At 42.4% G+C, this 14,746-nt stretch overlaps 1 protein-coding gene across 8 annotated transcripts in view; it reads right to left on the minus strand.

The window, feature by feature from the left end:
- Positions 1–14,746, minus strand: part of PPP2R2C (protein phosphatase 2 regulatory subunit Bgamma) — a 320,765-nt gene that overhangs the window by 154,783 nt on the left and 151,236 nt on the right. For 2 of the 8 annotated variants that reach the window (XM_075930765.1, XM_075930766.1), the window contains one exon: positions 14,058–14,149. The exons of the other annotated variants lie outside the window; for them this stretch is intronic. In XM_075930765.1, coding sequence (XP_075786880.1) covers positions 14,058–14,124 — 67 coding nt within the window. In that variant the 5' untranslated portion in view covers positions 14,125–14,149. The remainder of the gene's footprint in view (positions 1–14,057; positions 14,150–14,746) is intronic. 8 annotated transcript variants of the gene reach the window in all.

Below are 14,746 nucleotides of genomic sequence, written 5' to 3' on the forward strand. Positions count from 1 at the left end.
CTGTTGTGTGAAGGAATGGGAACAAAATGAGAAACTCACACGGATTCTGGCCTAAAGGTAACAGGAGGGAGATCTGTTGGGAAAATAACACTCCAATATTTTCAGTCAAGAAAAATTCATGGTTGATTAAATTTAGCTTGAATATGCAATTTATCATAGTACTCCCTAAGGAGACTGTAGCATTACAGTCAAAGTTTTATGGACATTTTTCCTACTTACAAAACTCTTTTAAAGGAGTTTGTCACAAACAGGAAAGTTGGCTTTGAGCAGAAACTTGACATGAAAGTTATGATTTTAAAAAGCACTTTTGTGGTTTCAGAAAAGCTTCAGTTCACATAACTGAATATAGCCCATAAAACTATTATTATAACCTTCATCCTTCTTCCCTCTCCTTTACCCTACTGTTCATCAGGCCCATTTTATGTCACATCTAAAATTTAGATCGTAAACTCTCTGGGGACTAAGGGTGAAATCCTAGCCCCACTAAAATCAATAGCAAAACTAGCACAGGTTGAATCTCTCTGGTCTGCCTTTCTCTGGTTTGGCAATATCCATGGTCCCGCATGATTTTAGGTAGCCACATGTCCACTTATAATAGGTATAGCCCATGATCCCATAAAGTTTTACAGCCACCAGTCCTGGCGCTCTGTGTTCTATACTGTTATTTAGCTTTTATTTACTCCTACATGTCTTCTAAACACCCTAGAAGCAGTGAAAGTGTTGGTAATGCTGCTAGACAATATTGACCGCATGTGGTTTGGCAAATTTTCTGGCTCAGCACAGGTTCAGTCCCAAGGGTGTCGGACTAGAGAGGTTCGACCTGTATTTACTTCAAAGGAGCCAAGTTTTCACACCATATCTTTCTTTACTTTCTGCCAAAGCATTAACCTGTTTTTCACTGCTATAAAATAAACAACAGTGATCCTTATTATTATATGCCTGGCTTGGATTTTAGGTTTTCAAATTCTAAGCTGGTGGCTTGAGCAGAGGGAGATTCAAGTACTACATGGCTTGTTCAAATCTAAATGCCAAAGCCCCAACCACAGGAAGATAACCCAGTTGGTGGCACTGTTTATCAGGTTTTCAGGATGGAGGAGAAGACTTGAATGGTCTGAATTTTGTTGATGCCGCTCAGACCCTCAGCATCACTCCAACGTAGTGCTGCGCCCAAATCACCTACAATAGGAACTGTTTCTTTTGCAAGACATTTTAAAATTAACTTGGATAAAAATCTAATTTATTGATATTATGATACAGATTTTAGTTAATATTACAGCATTAATATTTTATTCCTTTACCCTTTTTTTGGTCATAAAAATAGGTCAAATGACTTGGAGCGAGAACAAATTTCCACATCTCAGTCTAGTCTGCAAGCACATTTTAAATACACTGACCCTACAAATCCAGCTAGCACTTAGCACAAGAAAAATATTAAAAGTATTGTAGAAGAGAAATATTGTTGGGCGAGAAATGCAGCAAATAATGATCTATAATCAGTGTGAAATCAAGAACACTGTGGATTGCAAAATATTGTTACCACAGGCAAGGCATAATTCAATGTTAGGCTCAAAGTCGGTATCTACTTTGAACTCTTGTCAGGTTCCTCTGTAACACATAAGGAAATGCATACCTTCACCACTGAAAGCAACTGAAATTGTTCTGAACAACAAATTACTTGCACACTTATGCCTACAGTTTTTCTGACAAGAGACCCACAAGGAGGGTTTCTGCTATCTCTTGTTCCCGGCCTGAGGAGGTGGAGTGAGGACAATGAAGAGAGTCTTCACATACATGTACACCTGGGCATCCTTGCCAAGCCAGCTCAATTCTTATATCATTGCTACTAGGAAAAACCCTTAGCACTGAGTTCCCCAAAAAGGGAGAATGTGAGGGAAACAAGCTCACCTCCTTTCTACAGAAGCATCTGGTTCAGAACACTGTGTCAGGGAGTACACAATGCGCTTACAAAAAAACAGCAGCAACCACTCCTCAGCACCTGTGAAGCATTCTGCCTCCCTCTGTTCTCTCCAGGGATAATGCCTTTGGTAACAGCCAAATTTTTACATTCCTCCTCGAATCCAAGGCAGGCATTCTCTGAGACTAGCACCATTCTCACAATAGTATGCCACTGGGCAGAGTCTGTGTAGCAAGCAGCAACTCATAACTACATTTTCCCAGCTGGCCATTACCAACCCTCCCACCTACCCCCCCCTCCCCTTCACAACACCTTGAACAAAATCTTCATAAGCAAACATCCCTTCTCCCCAGCATTCCTGAGGGGAAGGAAGAGGGGTGTTCAATGCTGCCACATTTCAGGGGGCAGTCATACAGTTACATCTCATTCTGCTTGGCTTGAGAGAAGGTAGCAGGCAGCAGCAGCTCCTTTCCTTCCAGCATTTCTCTGATATTAGCAATGAGGCAGAGCTCCTTCCCAGAGCTACTCCTAATTGAGAAAAAGGGAAGTTCTATCCCAAGAGGCTGGTATGGGTGGTAACGAACAGTAACCTGGGGCTTTCCACTCACCAATTACTACTCAGGGCCACTTTCTCTCTCAGCATCCCCCATCTCTTGCTCTTCAGCTTCTATCTACCCCAGTTCTCATGGAACAGGGTAGCTTGGCCCCAGCGACTTCCCCCTTTGGCCTTAGAAAGACGAGTATATCCTGTAGCAGTCTCATGCTTCTGAGAAGAAAAATGAACTGGATTCATCTTTATCTGCAAACATAGGACCAAAATCTGCCTTCATATTTGTCACTAGATCAATGAGGATTTCATGCAAGCATCCAAAGACAGGATCTGGTAGATAACCAAGGTGATCAATTGTGAAAAATTGGGACAGGGTAGGCATCAGTGCCTTAAATAAGACAAAGCTCCAAATACAAATTTAGATGGACCCTATAAAAATCAGGACATCTTCTCACCCTATGAATAACTTGAACAGTGAACTCTGTCTCAACTTGCCCTGTCCTTATAAATCCAAGCTATCCTCATAAATCTGGTCTAATCTCTTTTCTTGAAGTCCAAGTCAATTCAGTTTTATAGGAACTTAATCTCTTTTCTTTCACTAAAAATAAACTTACATTGATGCCTTAATCTTTTGATTACAGTGTGTATCCTTTTACAAAAACAATCTGTCTAAAGCGCATTTCCCTACATTTGATAAGTGAACACAATCCTTTCTTCTCTGGAAGCACATCTTGGACTTGACTATGCTCTAGCTAGCCAGTCTATAAAATGTCAAAAATCCATGGGCCTATACACACACTGAAGTCAGTGGTATTCTTTCCATCAAGTTCAATGGCTATCATATTGGTCCTAAGGTAGCAATTGAGGATGGTGTTCAAAAATAGGGGTTTAGAATTGCTGTCATATGAAGAGAGATTAAAAAGAGTGGGACTTTTTAAGGGGGGGGGGGGGGATATGATAGAGATCTATAAAATCATGACTGGTGTAGAGAAAATGAATAAGGAAAAGTTATTTACCTGTTCCCATAAAACAAGAACCAGAAGTCAGCAAATGAAATTAATAGGCAGCAGGTTTAAAACCAGACAAAATTAACCATTTCTTTACACAATGCACAGTCAACTCATGGAACTCCTTGGCAGAGGAAATTGTGAAGACCAGGACTTTAACAGGTTTCAAAAAAAGAACTAGATACAGTACATTCATGGAGGATTGTGTCCCTAGCCTCTGTTTGTCAGACGCTGGAAATGTATGACAGGAGAGTGATTGCTTGATAATTCCCTGTTTTGTTCACTCCCTCTGGGGCATCTGGCATTGGCCACTGTTGGAAGACAGGATTGAGGGCTTTGGTCTGGCCCAGTATATTTGTTCTTATGTTCATGGAAGAAGCTTAGACAACTTATTTCATTTTGTGGCAGATTTTAGTATCTTCTCTTTTGGCAAAAAAGATGGGCCCTTTTATGCTAATATGTTTTAATGGCATAATGTGGAAAACATGGCATTTTAATATGGCCATAGGGAGAAGAAACACAATCTGTATCATCTTTTACTTTATCTGAATATATTACCCTGGGGGGTTGTAGCATGCTGTCTAACTATTTTTAGCATCCAAATACAAAAACAATTGGCAGAAAGATTCAGGAAGAAAGACTTGCAAAAGCATCTTAAAAGATTTAGGAACACAATGGGACTTGTGCTCAGAAACCTCTTAGGAACTTTTGAAAAAACTTCCCCACACAAAATTAAATAGAAGGGTGGAAAGATTGTTAGGCATTCTATATACAAGAGAATTCCTGTTTCAACAGCACTATGGGCCTGGATATTTTAAGATACAGAAGAATGAGGAGAATTATTGTTGCTTTTATAATGTACAAAGTGGTCAACAAGGTGATGGTTTGACACTTATGAAGTAGGTGAAGTAATATATTTTATTGGACTAACTTCTATTGGTGAGAGAGAGAAGTTTTCAAGTCTACACTTCAGTTAAATACAAGCTAACATGGGCAGGTAATTGTTTGCTGATACCTTAAACAGGTTCCAGTGAGGGGTGGTAGGTGGCTACGAAGTGTACATTTGTAGGGGAGGGCATGGGGAGAGGAGTTATATCTGTATTAACAATAAGGAGTCCAGTGCCACCTTAAAGACTAAAACTTATTTGAACATAAGCTTCTATGGGCTGTAGTTAATTTTGTCTCATGCAGCTGATGAAGTGGACTCCAGCCCACAAAAGCTTATGCCCTAATAAATTTGTTAGTTTTTAAGGTGCCACGGGACTTCTCATTTTTGCTGAATCAGACTAAACCAGCTACCCTTCTGAAGTATATCTGTATTGAAGCAGGTTCTTTCAGGGTATATGAGTGACTCGTTCCATGATGCAATCTACTTCTGTGGTGGAATATCCTTGTTTGGGGAAGGCAGTTACGTATCTAAAGGTGTGTATCCCTAGATTCTCTCCTCTGAGCATACTCAGTTATAGCTGAGTACCAGGTGTGTTTGGAGTAGTTGGACCTGTGAAAGTAGATACTCTTCTTGTATATTTTTAAATTCCATTGTTCCATCCTTCCATTGCTGAAGCTGATCTTAGAATCCAGGAAGTTGATGCTAGTATGGGAATGTTCTAGAGAGAGTTTGATGGATGGGTGGTGGTTTAAGTGGTGATGGAAATCTTTGAAGGAGTTTAAGTTGTCTATCCAACAGATGAAAATGTCACTGAATGACGTAAATCATTAGTTTCATGGTGTATTTGTCCAGATATTCCTTTTCAAGGTGGACCATAAAGATGTTGACATATTGGGAGAGTCATCCTAGTGGCTGTTCCCAGACTTCACACAAAGTGTTTGTTATTTAATCTAAATGGTTATGGCTGAGAATAAACCGGATGAATTTGGTGATCTGTTTAGGGTGGATATCTGAGAGTTGTGTCTTCTTGATATCTGAAGCAGGCACAATGTTGTCATTGTGAGGAATGGTAATGTAATGGCAGACAAAAGCCATGAGGGCAAGGATGTTGTTTTGAAACAGACAGTTAATGTTGCTGACTTTCCGAAGGAAGCTGGTTGTGTCCGAGAGGAAGCTGGACCTTTGTGTGGTGAATGGTCTGAGGGTGGTGTCTAAGTCCTGATGCTCCTTCAGTAAGGGTGAGATATGATGGGTCTGTCTAAGTTCCCCTATTTTTGTGTCTTGGGAACCATGTAAGTTCATGGGGGATTAAACTGCAGAATCTCTCTTGATCCAGTATATTCTTCAAATATACCAAGAAATCTGTTATCTACAGTCAGGCACTCAAGAGATCACAGAATATGCTCAAAGGAGAAAGTCTGGGATACACCCTGGAATGCAATTAAAATCACGTTCCCCAAACAAGGACACTATCAGAGAAGTACACATCATGGAATGGGCCATCCAAATACATAATCTGCTTCAATATAGAAATAACCCCCTCTTGACTACATACCTGTAGTTTTCACACAAGAACGTACACGTGGTACCCAGCAAACAATTACAAGTCATACTTGATAGAGACTATCTCCTGAAATCAATCTTTCCTGAAATCCTCTTCTTGTCTCCAGATAACCCCCAGCATCTCCAAGTTCATCATCAGAAGTACGGACATAAAGGGGTAACCAATTAACTATACTGTCAAATGAACCCACATAGAAAATCAATAAAAGACAAAAACACCCTATTACCGATGGGTGAACACTTTTCACAAAGTGATCGTTCCATATCTGACCTCACAAGGTCATTCTCAAAAAGTAAGCTGCACAGAACTTTCAAAGGCAAGTCTGAGACGTTCAATTCATAACCTGGCTACGACATATAAGATCACAGATCAAATAGAGACACTAGCTTCAGGACTTACTTAACCACACATAAAACACAACAAATGGTCTGGTAGCACTTTATAGACTAACAAAACATGTAGACGTTTTGTTAGTCTATAAAGTGCTACCAGACCATTTGTTGTTTCTTCTGTACAGACTAACTCAGCTACTCCCTGAAGCTTCTTAACCACACACAGCCCCTGCCAGCTCCCCCCTCCCTCCTTGCTTTTTCTTCCTTTTTTTCCCCCTATCACTAGAGAGGGCCACTTCACCATAAATGGTCCTCTGAAAAACAATTTAACTACTGATTCTAAATAATCTAGTCCACCTTGTATTTAGGTTAGACCTGCTGAGTAGATTTCCCAGACCTGATGAAAAGCTCTGTGTAAACCCAAAAGCTTGTTCTTTCTTCCTCCCAAAGATGTTTGCCCAATAAATATATTACTTTGTATCTTTAATATTATTGGACCAACAGGGCTATAACAAAACCGCATACGATTTATGGAGTAAGAAAATTTCTATCTACAAGACAGAAACATTTATGGGAATGATCAATAGAAGCTTCCCCATAAACCCCACCTGGGTGCATAAAGAAACCAACTATAGGGAAATGATAATAGTTCAGTCCCTGGCCTTTGTTGAGCATGCTATCAAGGAAGCAAGTTAGCACCGATTGTAGTTCTTCATGTCCTCCAGGCACTAGCTTTAGAAAATCAATTTCAAGCTTTGAACTCCATAAGTCAGGACACTGTAAGATACATGCACACATTGTTTTTATTTGTATGATGGTAGTGCCTAAAGGTCACAGCCAGGATCAGAGCCTCTTTTCACCAAGTACTGTACAAACACAAGTTTGTTACTTGTTCTAAAGAGCTTACAAAAGTTAGGATCTGATCCCATAATGAGTTCAGTGCAGGCTTGCTCCCACATGTGGGGCACTACAATATCAGGGTCAAATTTATTAAGTATTATTTAAACAAACATGCAAGCAAGTCACATGTAGACCACCTCACAGCCACTAGTTAATAATCATTTTCAAGTAACTAATGACATAGGGTAGATTTAAATTTGTGACACAGAGTTCAATAATGAGCAAAAAATTAATCTGCAAAACTTGGAAAGAGGGAGGTAACAAATTAATCCCAATGACCACACATTATTTGTGGTAACATTCTGGTAGTTAATGGCAATTACATGATAAATGATTAAAACTATCCTCTTATATCCAGATCACTGAGTAATTAGTCTAACATCCTAATAATACAGGAAGCGCAATCTTTTCCTTACAGATAATGGGGACATATGCTTTGCTTATAAACATCTTCCCTCTGCTGCATTTCAGTCATTTATATTTAGCAGCCTATTTGTGACATGTGAACATTTCCAAGCGTATGTATTAAAATACTTGCTTTTGAAAAAAGCCATGTTAACACATTTTTCTAGAGCACTACAAATGTTAACTCCTTGAATGCCCTAGCTCAGCAATTAATGGGTTTCAGAGGATACCTTTACACAACTGAAGTAGAGAGAGAATTAATCATCATTAGTTATTAATGGAGTAGTTATTAATGGTTCACAGTCCTGCTGGAGGGGCATAACAAGTGGGGTTCTGCAGGAGTGTGTTTTGAGACTGGTTCGGTTCAGTATCTTCATCAACGATTTAGATGACGGCATAGAGAGTACAATTATTAAGTCTGCAGATGATACCAAGCTGAGAGTGGTTGCAAGTGCTTTGGAGGATAGGGTTGAAATTCAAAATGATCTGGACAAACCAGAGAAATGGTCTGAGATAAAGAGGTTGAAGTTTAATAAGGACAAGTGCAAAGTACTCCACTTAGGAAGAAACAGTCAGTTTCACACATACAGAATGAGAAGCAACTGTTTAGGAAGGAGTACTACAGAAAGGGATCTAGGGGTCATAGTGGATCATGTTATACATGAGTCAACAGCATGATGCTGTTGCAAAAAAAAGCAAACATGATATAAGCGTTGGTAGCAAGACACGAGAAGTCTTCTTCTGCTCTACTCTGTGCTGGTCAGGCCTCAATTGGAGTATTGTGTCCAGTTCTGGGCACCACATTTCAAGAAAAAGGTGGAGAAATTGGAAAAGGTCCAGAGAAGAGCAACAAAAATGAGTAAAGGTCTAGAGAACATGAACTGTGAAGGAAGACTGAAAGAATTGGGCTTGTTTAGTTTGGAAAGGAGAAGACTGAGAGGGGACATGACTGCGGTTCTCAGGTATCTAAAAGGGTGTCACAAGGAGGAGGGAAAAAAATTGTTCTCCTTGGCCTCTGATGATAGGACAAGAAGCAATGGGCTTAAACTGCAGCAAGGGGGGAGGTTTAGGTTGGACATTAGGAAAAAGTTCCTAACTGTCAGGGTGGAATAAATTGCCCTGGTAGGTTGTGGAATCTCCATCTCCGGAGATAAATTTAAGAGCAGGTGAGACAGATGACTATTAGGGATGGCCTAGATGGTACTGGATCCTACTGTGCGGGCAGAGGACTGGACTTGATGACCTCTCAAGGTCCCTTCCAGTTCTAGTGTTCTGTGACACATCACCCCCAGATCACCATGTTTCTGAAAAGTCTTGTGGTTATTTATTTATCTACATGATACTAAGGTTAAATGGGCAACAAACATTCATTCTCTCTCAGAGACTATGTATACATTTCAGAGGCTAGTTTAACTTTCTATAACAACAAATCTCTTCACATGATCAAAAATCCTATTTAAAACACTAATATACAACAGCTGGTAAAGAAGTGCTGCTAAAGTCATTACATTTCTAACCACAGTATAAAATCTAATCCTGTAGCCCTGATTTAGGGAATGAGTTCTAATTTAATCATTTGGACAAGTCAGATGAGTAAGGCACGAGAATCACTCTGCTACACTTACACAAATTATTAACTTGAGTTGCAAACACTTTTATTGAAATCAATGGAACTATTTGTGGGATAAGATACTATTCCGTGTGAGCAGTAGTAGCAAAATATGGCTCTATATGAAGTAGAATTCAAGGACAGTTAACACAGAATTAGAAAAGTGAAAATGGTATAAATACAAATGGGTCCCATATGAGGAGAGGCTAAAGAGACTGGGACTTTTCAGTTTAGAAAGGGGGGATATAATAGAGGTATAAAAAAAATCATGAGTGGTGTGGAGCGGGTGAATAAAGAAAAGTTATTGATTTTTTCCCATAATATAAGAACTAGCGGGCACCAAATGAAATTAATGGGTAGCAGCTTTAAAACTAATAAGAGAAAGTTCTTCTTCACACAGCGCATAGTCAACCTGTGGAACTCCTTGCCAGAGGAGGTTGTGAAGGCTAGCACTATAACAGAGTTTAAAAAAGAGCTAGATAAATTCACTGAGGTTAGGTCCATAAAAGGCTATTAGCCAGGGGGTAAGGGATGGTGTCCCTGGCCTCTATTTGTCAAGAGCTGGAGATGGTTGGCAGGAGACAAATCACTTGATCATTGTCTTCAATCCACCCCTTCTGGGGCACCTGGCACTGGCCACTGCCAGCAGACAGGATACTGGGCTAGATGGACCTTTGGTCTGACCCAGTATGGCCATTCTTACGTTCTTAAATATGAGCTGACTGAAGCACATCACCATCATATTGCACTGTTGTTAGTCTAACTACTTTTTGGTATTTAAGTTGAAAATGGCATACATTGCAATGCTGCTTTATTTGAGTTGAATTACACAATTATTTTAAAGGTTCATGTAAACTAGAGATGGGCTTAAAGCTAATGTCTGGATCCAAACTGCCACAAATATGGGTATTCGGCTCTGGATCTGAATACTGCAGTTCGGGTCAACCTTTAAATAAACAACAATGACAGACTTCCGATCTGTGAAGCATTCACCAGAGCTTCAAATCAATTTCACAGTACTTTGGTAGTGTTGGGCAAACTTCATTTAAAGTGACTTGTTATGCAAACTGATAAGCAAAAGATTATCAAATAGTTAATCAGTCCCTCGACTAGTCGCTTCTACCCCCACTTGCTGCCTCTAGAGCAGGAACCAGTGCTGGGGGGAGCCAGTTTAAAAGTCAGTTCCCTTCCTGGCACCATCTCCGCGAGGGTCAGGGGAGGCAGGTGCGCAGCTCACGCAGGGACCCCCTTACTGCACTTCAGCCTTTTAAATGTATTAAGAACTTACCAGCTCTTAATACATTTAGAAGACAGAGCCGCAGGGGGTTAGCTCCTGGGGCCGGGAGCTAACCCCACTGTGTCTCCCCTCCTTATTGACTCAAACTAGTCGATGGAAAAATCCATCGACTAGTCAGTTGATTAAACTAAATTTAACAGCCCTAAAATTGAATGCTTTCAATAATACAATCCCTAATGTCACATGTACCCTACCAGACTGTCCAACAGATATTTACTTCAAAAACAATGCAGATGTTCAACACCTTCCCATAAATACTGATCAGGTGTTCTGCATGTGGTAATACTTTATCTTATATATTTAAATATCAATGAAAATATCTTGGATTATTATAAAGCAGGGGTCCAATTTTCCAATCCTTATGCACCCAAATTCCACTAAAGTCAGTAACTGTTCTGGGTGTCCAAGAAACGTAGAATTGGGCCCCTTAGAGAGATATCTGTTTTGTTGTTGCTGCATATTATCTTTTCTTTCAAAAGAAAAACATTCTTCCATTAACCACTCCAGATAGTTTTTCCAGGTATTTGTGCATGTTAAAATAAGTACATGATTTTTCTTACTTTTTCAAGTTTAAAGAAAATCCAGAGTGATGAGTTTGTAAGAAAAAGAACTGGATTAAATAGTGTTATATTTTATTATTATCCATATATGTCTATAAACAGTCATATAACCAGAGTTAAGTAGTCTCAGAACTATATCCTGTCCCCTGCACTATCAAAAAAAAATCAGGTTGCTGCAAAGCAATATCCTGGACAATGCACTGAATCTATTTTCAATTACTTTAATGACCTTGTAAGCGCTTCCAAATTTTAAGTGCATCCATTCTTCTAAAAGATTCAGTATTCTGGGAAAAACAGAATGCACATTGCTTGTGTAAAGTACCCCTATTTCAAGCTAGCAAATCCAAAAATATAAATATGTTACAGCTGTTCATCTGCCACCCAAGTGATCTGCTGTTGCCTTTATACTGCCGGCTTATCAGTGCCATCATCAATTTCTTTCAAGTGTTCTATCTTATGACTTCTGCCTTAGACAGTTGCCTTCTAGAATGCAAATGCTTATCTGGAAACACTATCATTCTTTAACAGTTTAGGATGCTGCAGTTTAGCACTTTCATTTAATTCAACGTAAGAACATTAATATTAAACATTTATTAGAAAACTAAGTTACAGTGAACCCTCGTTTATCGCGGTAGATAGGTTCCAAACCCGACCGCGATAGCTGAAAATCCGCGAAGTAGGATCCTCAAAGCCTCGGGGGAAGCCGGCGGGGGGGCATCCCAGGCGCGCCTGGGCTGCTCCCCCGCCGGAGCCCCTCCGCGGCTTTCAAAGCCTCGGGGGAAGCCGGCCGGGGGGGGCATCCCAGGCGCGCCTGGGCTGCTCCCCCGCCGGAGCCCCTCCGCGGCTTTCAAAGCCTCGGGGGAAGCCGGCAGGGGGGCATCCCAGGCGCGCCTGGGCTGCTCCCCCGCCGGAGCCCCTCCGCGGCTTTCAAAGCCTCGGGGGAAGCCGGCGGGGGGGCATCCCAGGCGCGCCTGGGCTGCTCCCCCGCCGGAGCCCCTCCGCGGCTTTCAAAGCCTCGGGGGAAGCCAGCCGGAGGGCATCCCAGGCGCGCCTGGGCTGCTCCCCCGCCGGAGCCCCTCCGCGGCTTTCAAAGCCTCGGGGGAAGCCAGCCGGAGGGCATCCCAGGCGCGCCTGGGCTGCTCCCCCGCCGGAGCCCCTCCGCGGCTTTCAAAGCCTCGGGGGAAGCCAGCCGGGGGGCATCCCAGGCGCGCCTGGGATGCCCCCCCGCCGGCTTCCCCGGAGGCTTTGAAAGCCGCGGAGGGGCTCCGGCGGGGGAGCAGCCCAGGCGCGCCTGGGATGCCCCCCCGCCGGCTTCCCCGGAGGCTTTGAAAGCCGCGGAGGGGCTCCGGCGGGGGAGCAGCCCAGGCGCGCCTGGGATGCCCCCCCGCCGGCTTCCCCCGAGGCTTTTTAAAGTTTTGGTAAGGATCAATTTTATGTTCACAGTACAGTGAACCCTCGCTACTTCGCGGTTCGACCATCGCGGATTCACGTATATACATAATGTAATGAAAAAAGTCCGCGAAGTCGTGAATCCGCGATGGTCGAACCGCGAAGTAGCGAGGGTTCACTGTACATTAAAGACATGAAAAAATAATGTCAAGATTTAGTTTTATATTAAAAACAAGTACAAATACTCCCTATAGAAGAAAGAAATAAAGATTAATTTCTTTAACAAATTGTTGTATGCTTCACCCCATTTATTATTGCAGGGTTCTCTAAGGGTGTGTCTACACTGCACATATAGCTCAAAATAAGCTATGCAATTTGAGCTATGCCAATTGCATAGCTTATTTCAACGCAATTTCAAAATAGCTTATTTTGTAAATAACCCATTATTCCTAAACATCACTTACTCCTCATGGAATGAGGTTTACAGGGACATCGGAATAGTGAGCCTACTATATTTTGAAATAAGGGGCTTGCTGTTAAGACACGAGATAGCTATTAAGACCCGGGGACCTCTAGTATCCCGAAACAGCGCTGCAGTGTAGATGTCGTCTAAAATGTCTAAGATGCAGTTTAGATGTCGTATTCTGGCGCCCTGCGCATGGGCGCGCGACACCGCCCCTGGGTGCACGGCGCATGTGCGGGCCTGCCCGTGGGGAGCGGGCCCGCCCCCCTAAGGTGCACAGGCCTGCCCCCGGGGCTCACAGTGCAAGCGCGGCCCAGTCCGGCCCGGCCGTCGCTGCTGGCGTGCATTCTGGGCCATATAGGGCCCCGCGGCTGTGGGGGGGGGAAGGGCGTGGCTGGCCGGCGCCGTGGGGATGCAAGCGGGCCGGCGCTGCAGGAGCCGGGCATGCGGCACCTGATGCCAGCTGTAAGGGATGCCGTGCGCCCCTTACAGCTGCCATCAGGCGCCCCCCATCAGTTGGCGCTCTGGGCAGCTGCCCAGCTCGCCCATGCCTCCGTCCGGCCCTGTCTAAGAGACCTGGGCTTCTTGCACTAGCTTTTTTGCTCACTAAATTTAGGAAGGAAGTGTATTAAGCTATCTGCACGCTTGTGGATATGAGTGAATATATGGCTTTGCAAACACAAAAACACCAACAAAAAGGTAGGGCAAAATTTGGATCTGCCATTTCACGACAGAGGAAATGTGACCGCAATCTACTAAAGGACTAATGGTCTGGTAGCACTTTATAGACTAATGAAACATGTAGATGGTATCATGAGCTTTCATGGGCACAGCCCACTTCTTCAGATGACTAGACTGAAGAAGTGGGCTGTGCCCACAAAAGCTCATGATACCATCTTCATGTTTCAGTAGTCTATAAAGTGCTAACAGTCCATTTGTTGTGTTTTCTGTAACAGACTAACTCGGCTACCCCCTGAAGCTACTAAAGTACTGCAGATCAGAATCAATCCAACTCACATATGCAGTAACAGTTATTATCCACTGAAGATATATATAAGACAATTGGTAGTCTCAGTCCACTTTGTAGTGGACAAGTGTCCACCTAATATAAACCACTCGGTAGCCTTGTTGGCAACCATCAGTCTGAAGGGACATAGAGACTAAGCTACCCACTCACCTCCAGAAGAGATCTCTTCAGAACAGGGTTCAGACACATTGGCAGGACAGTGTGGGGAAGCCTGCATTGCTGCTGCCCATGCTATCCCTGTCCTGTGGAGAAATAAAGGACTTCAATTTCCAGGGCTGTCAGTCCAGCACCTTTCACATTACAAGTGTAGGAAAAAAGAATAGTCTCAATTTCCCACTTCACAGCTAATGAGATATTGGGTACTATAAATAGCCCCCTTCCTATTAATGAATGTGGCCAATTTAATTTCTTCAATAGAGTTTTATTTGCTTATCCCAGCAGTGAGTGTGGTCCTTGTTTTGCAAATTTCTGCTGCTCTTGCTGCACCTGTCTAATACTTACAGAAAATTTAACCACCAAACTAAAATATGCAGTACAAAGGAAATTAAATTCTTTATAAAATAATCTTTCAATCCCAAAGTGGACAAGCACTTACCAAGTGCCTTACAAAAATTCACACATGTTTAGAATGCACAAAGATACTTCACTCTGGACATTCCCACACACTGGTGTTTACTTTGAACGTCAGTCTCTCTCCCCATGCTAGCTTGATTCCTTTCCCACCCCTAACAACTGCTTCGAGGAGAGCATTAGTGTACCCGTTATTCTAATCCAAGAGTAGTACTTTTTCATTCTTGTCACACCCTACATGGCTACATTTTGTTTTATTACTGAGGAGG

The sequence above is a fragment of the Pelodiscus sinensis genome, chromosome 5 (genome assembly GCF_049634645.1).
Source record: "Pelodiscus sinensis isolate JC-2024 chromosome 5, ASM4963464v1, whole genome shotgun sequence".
NCBI lineage: Eukaryota > Metazoa > Chordata > Testudines > Trionychidae > Pelodiscus > Pelodiscus sinensis.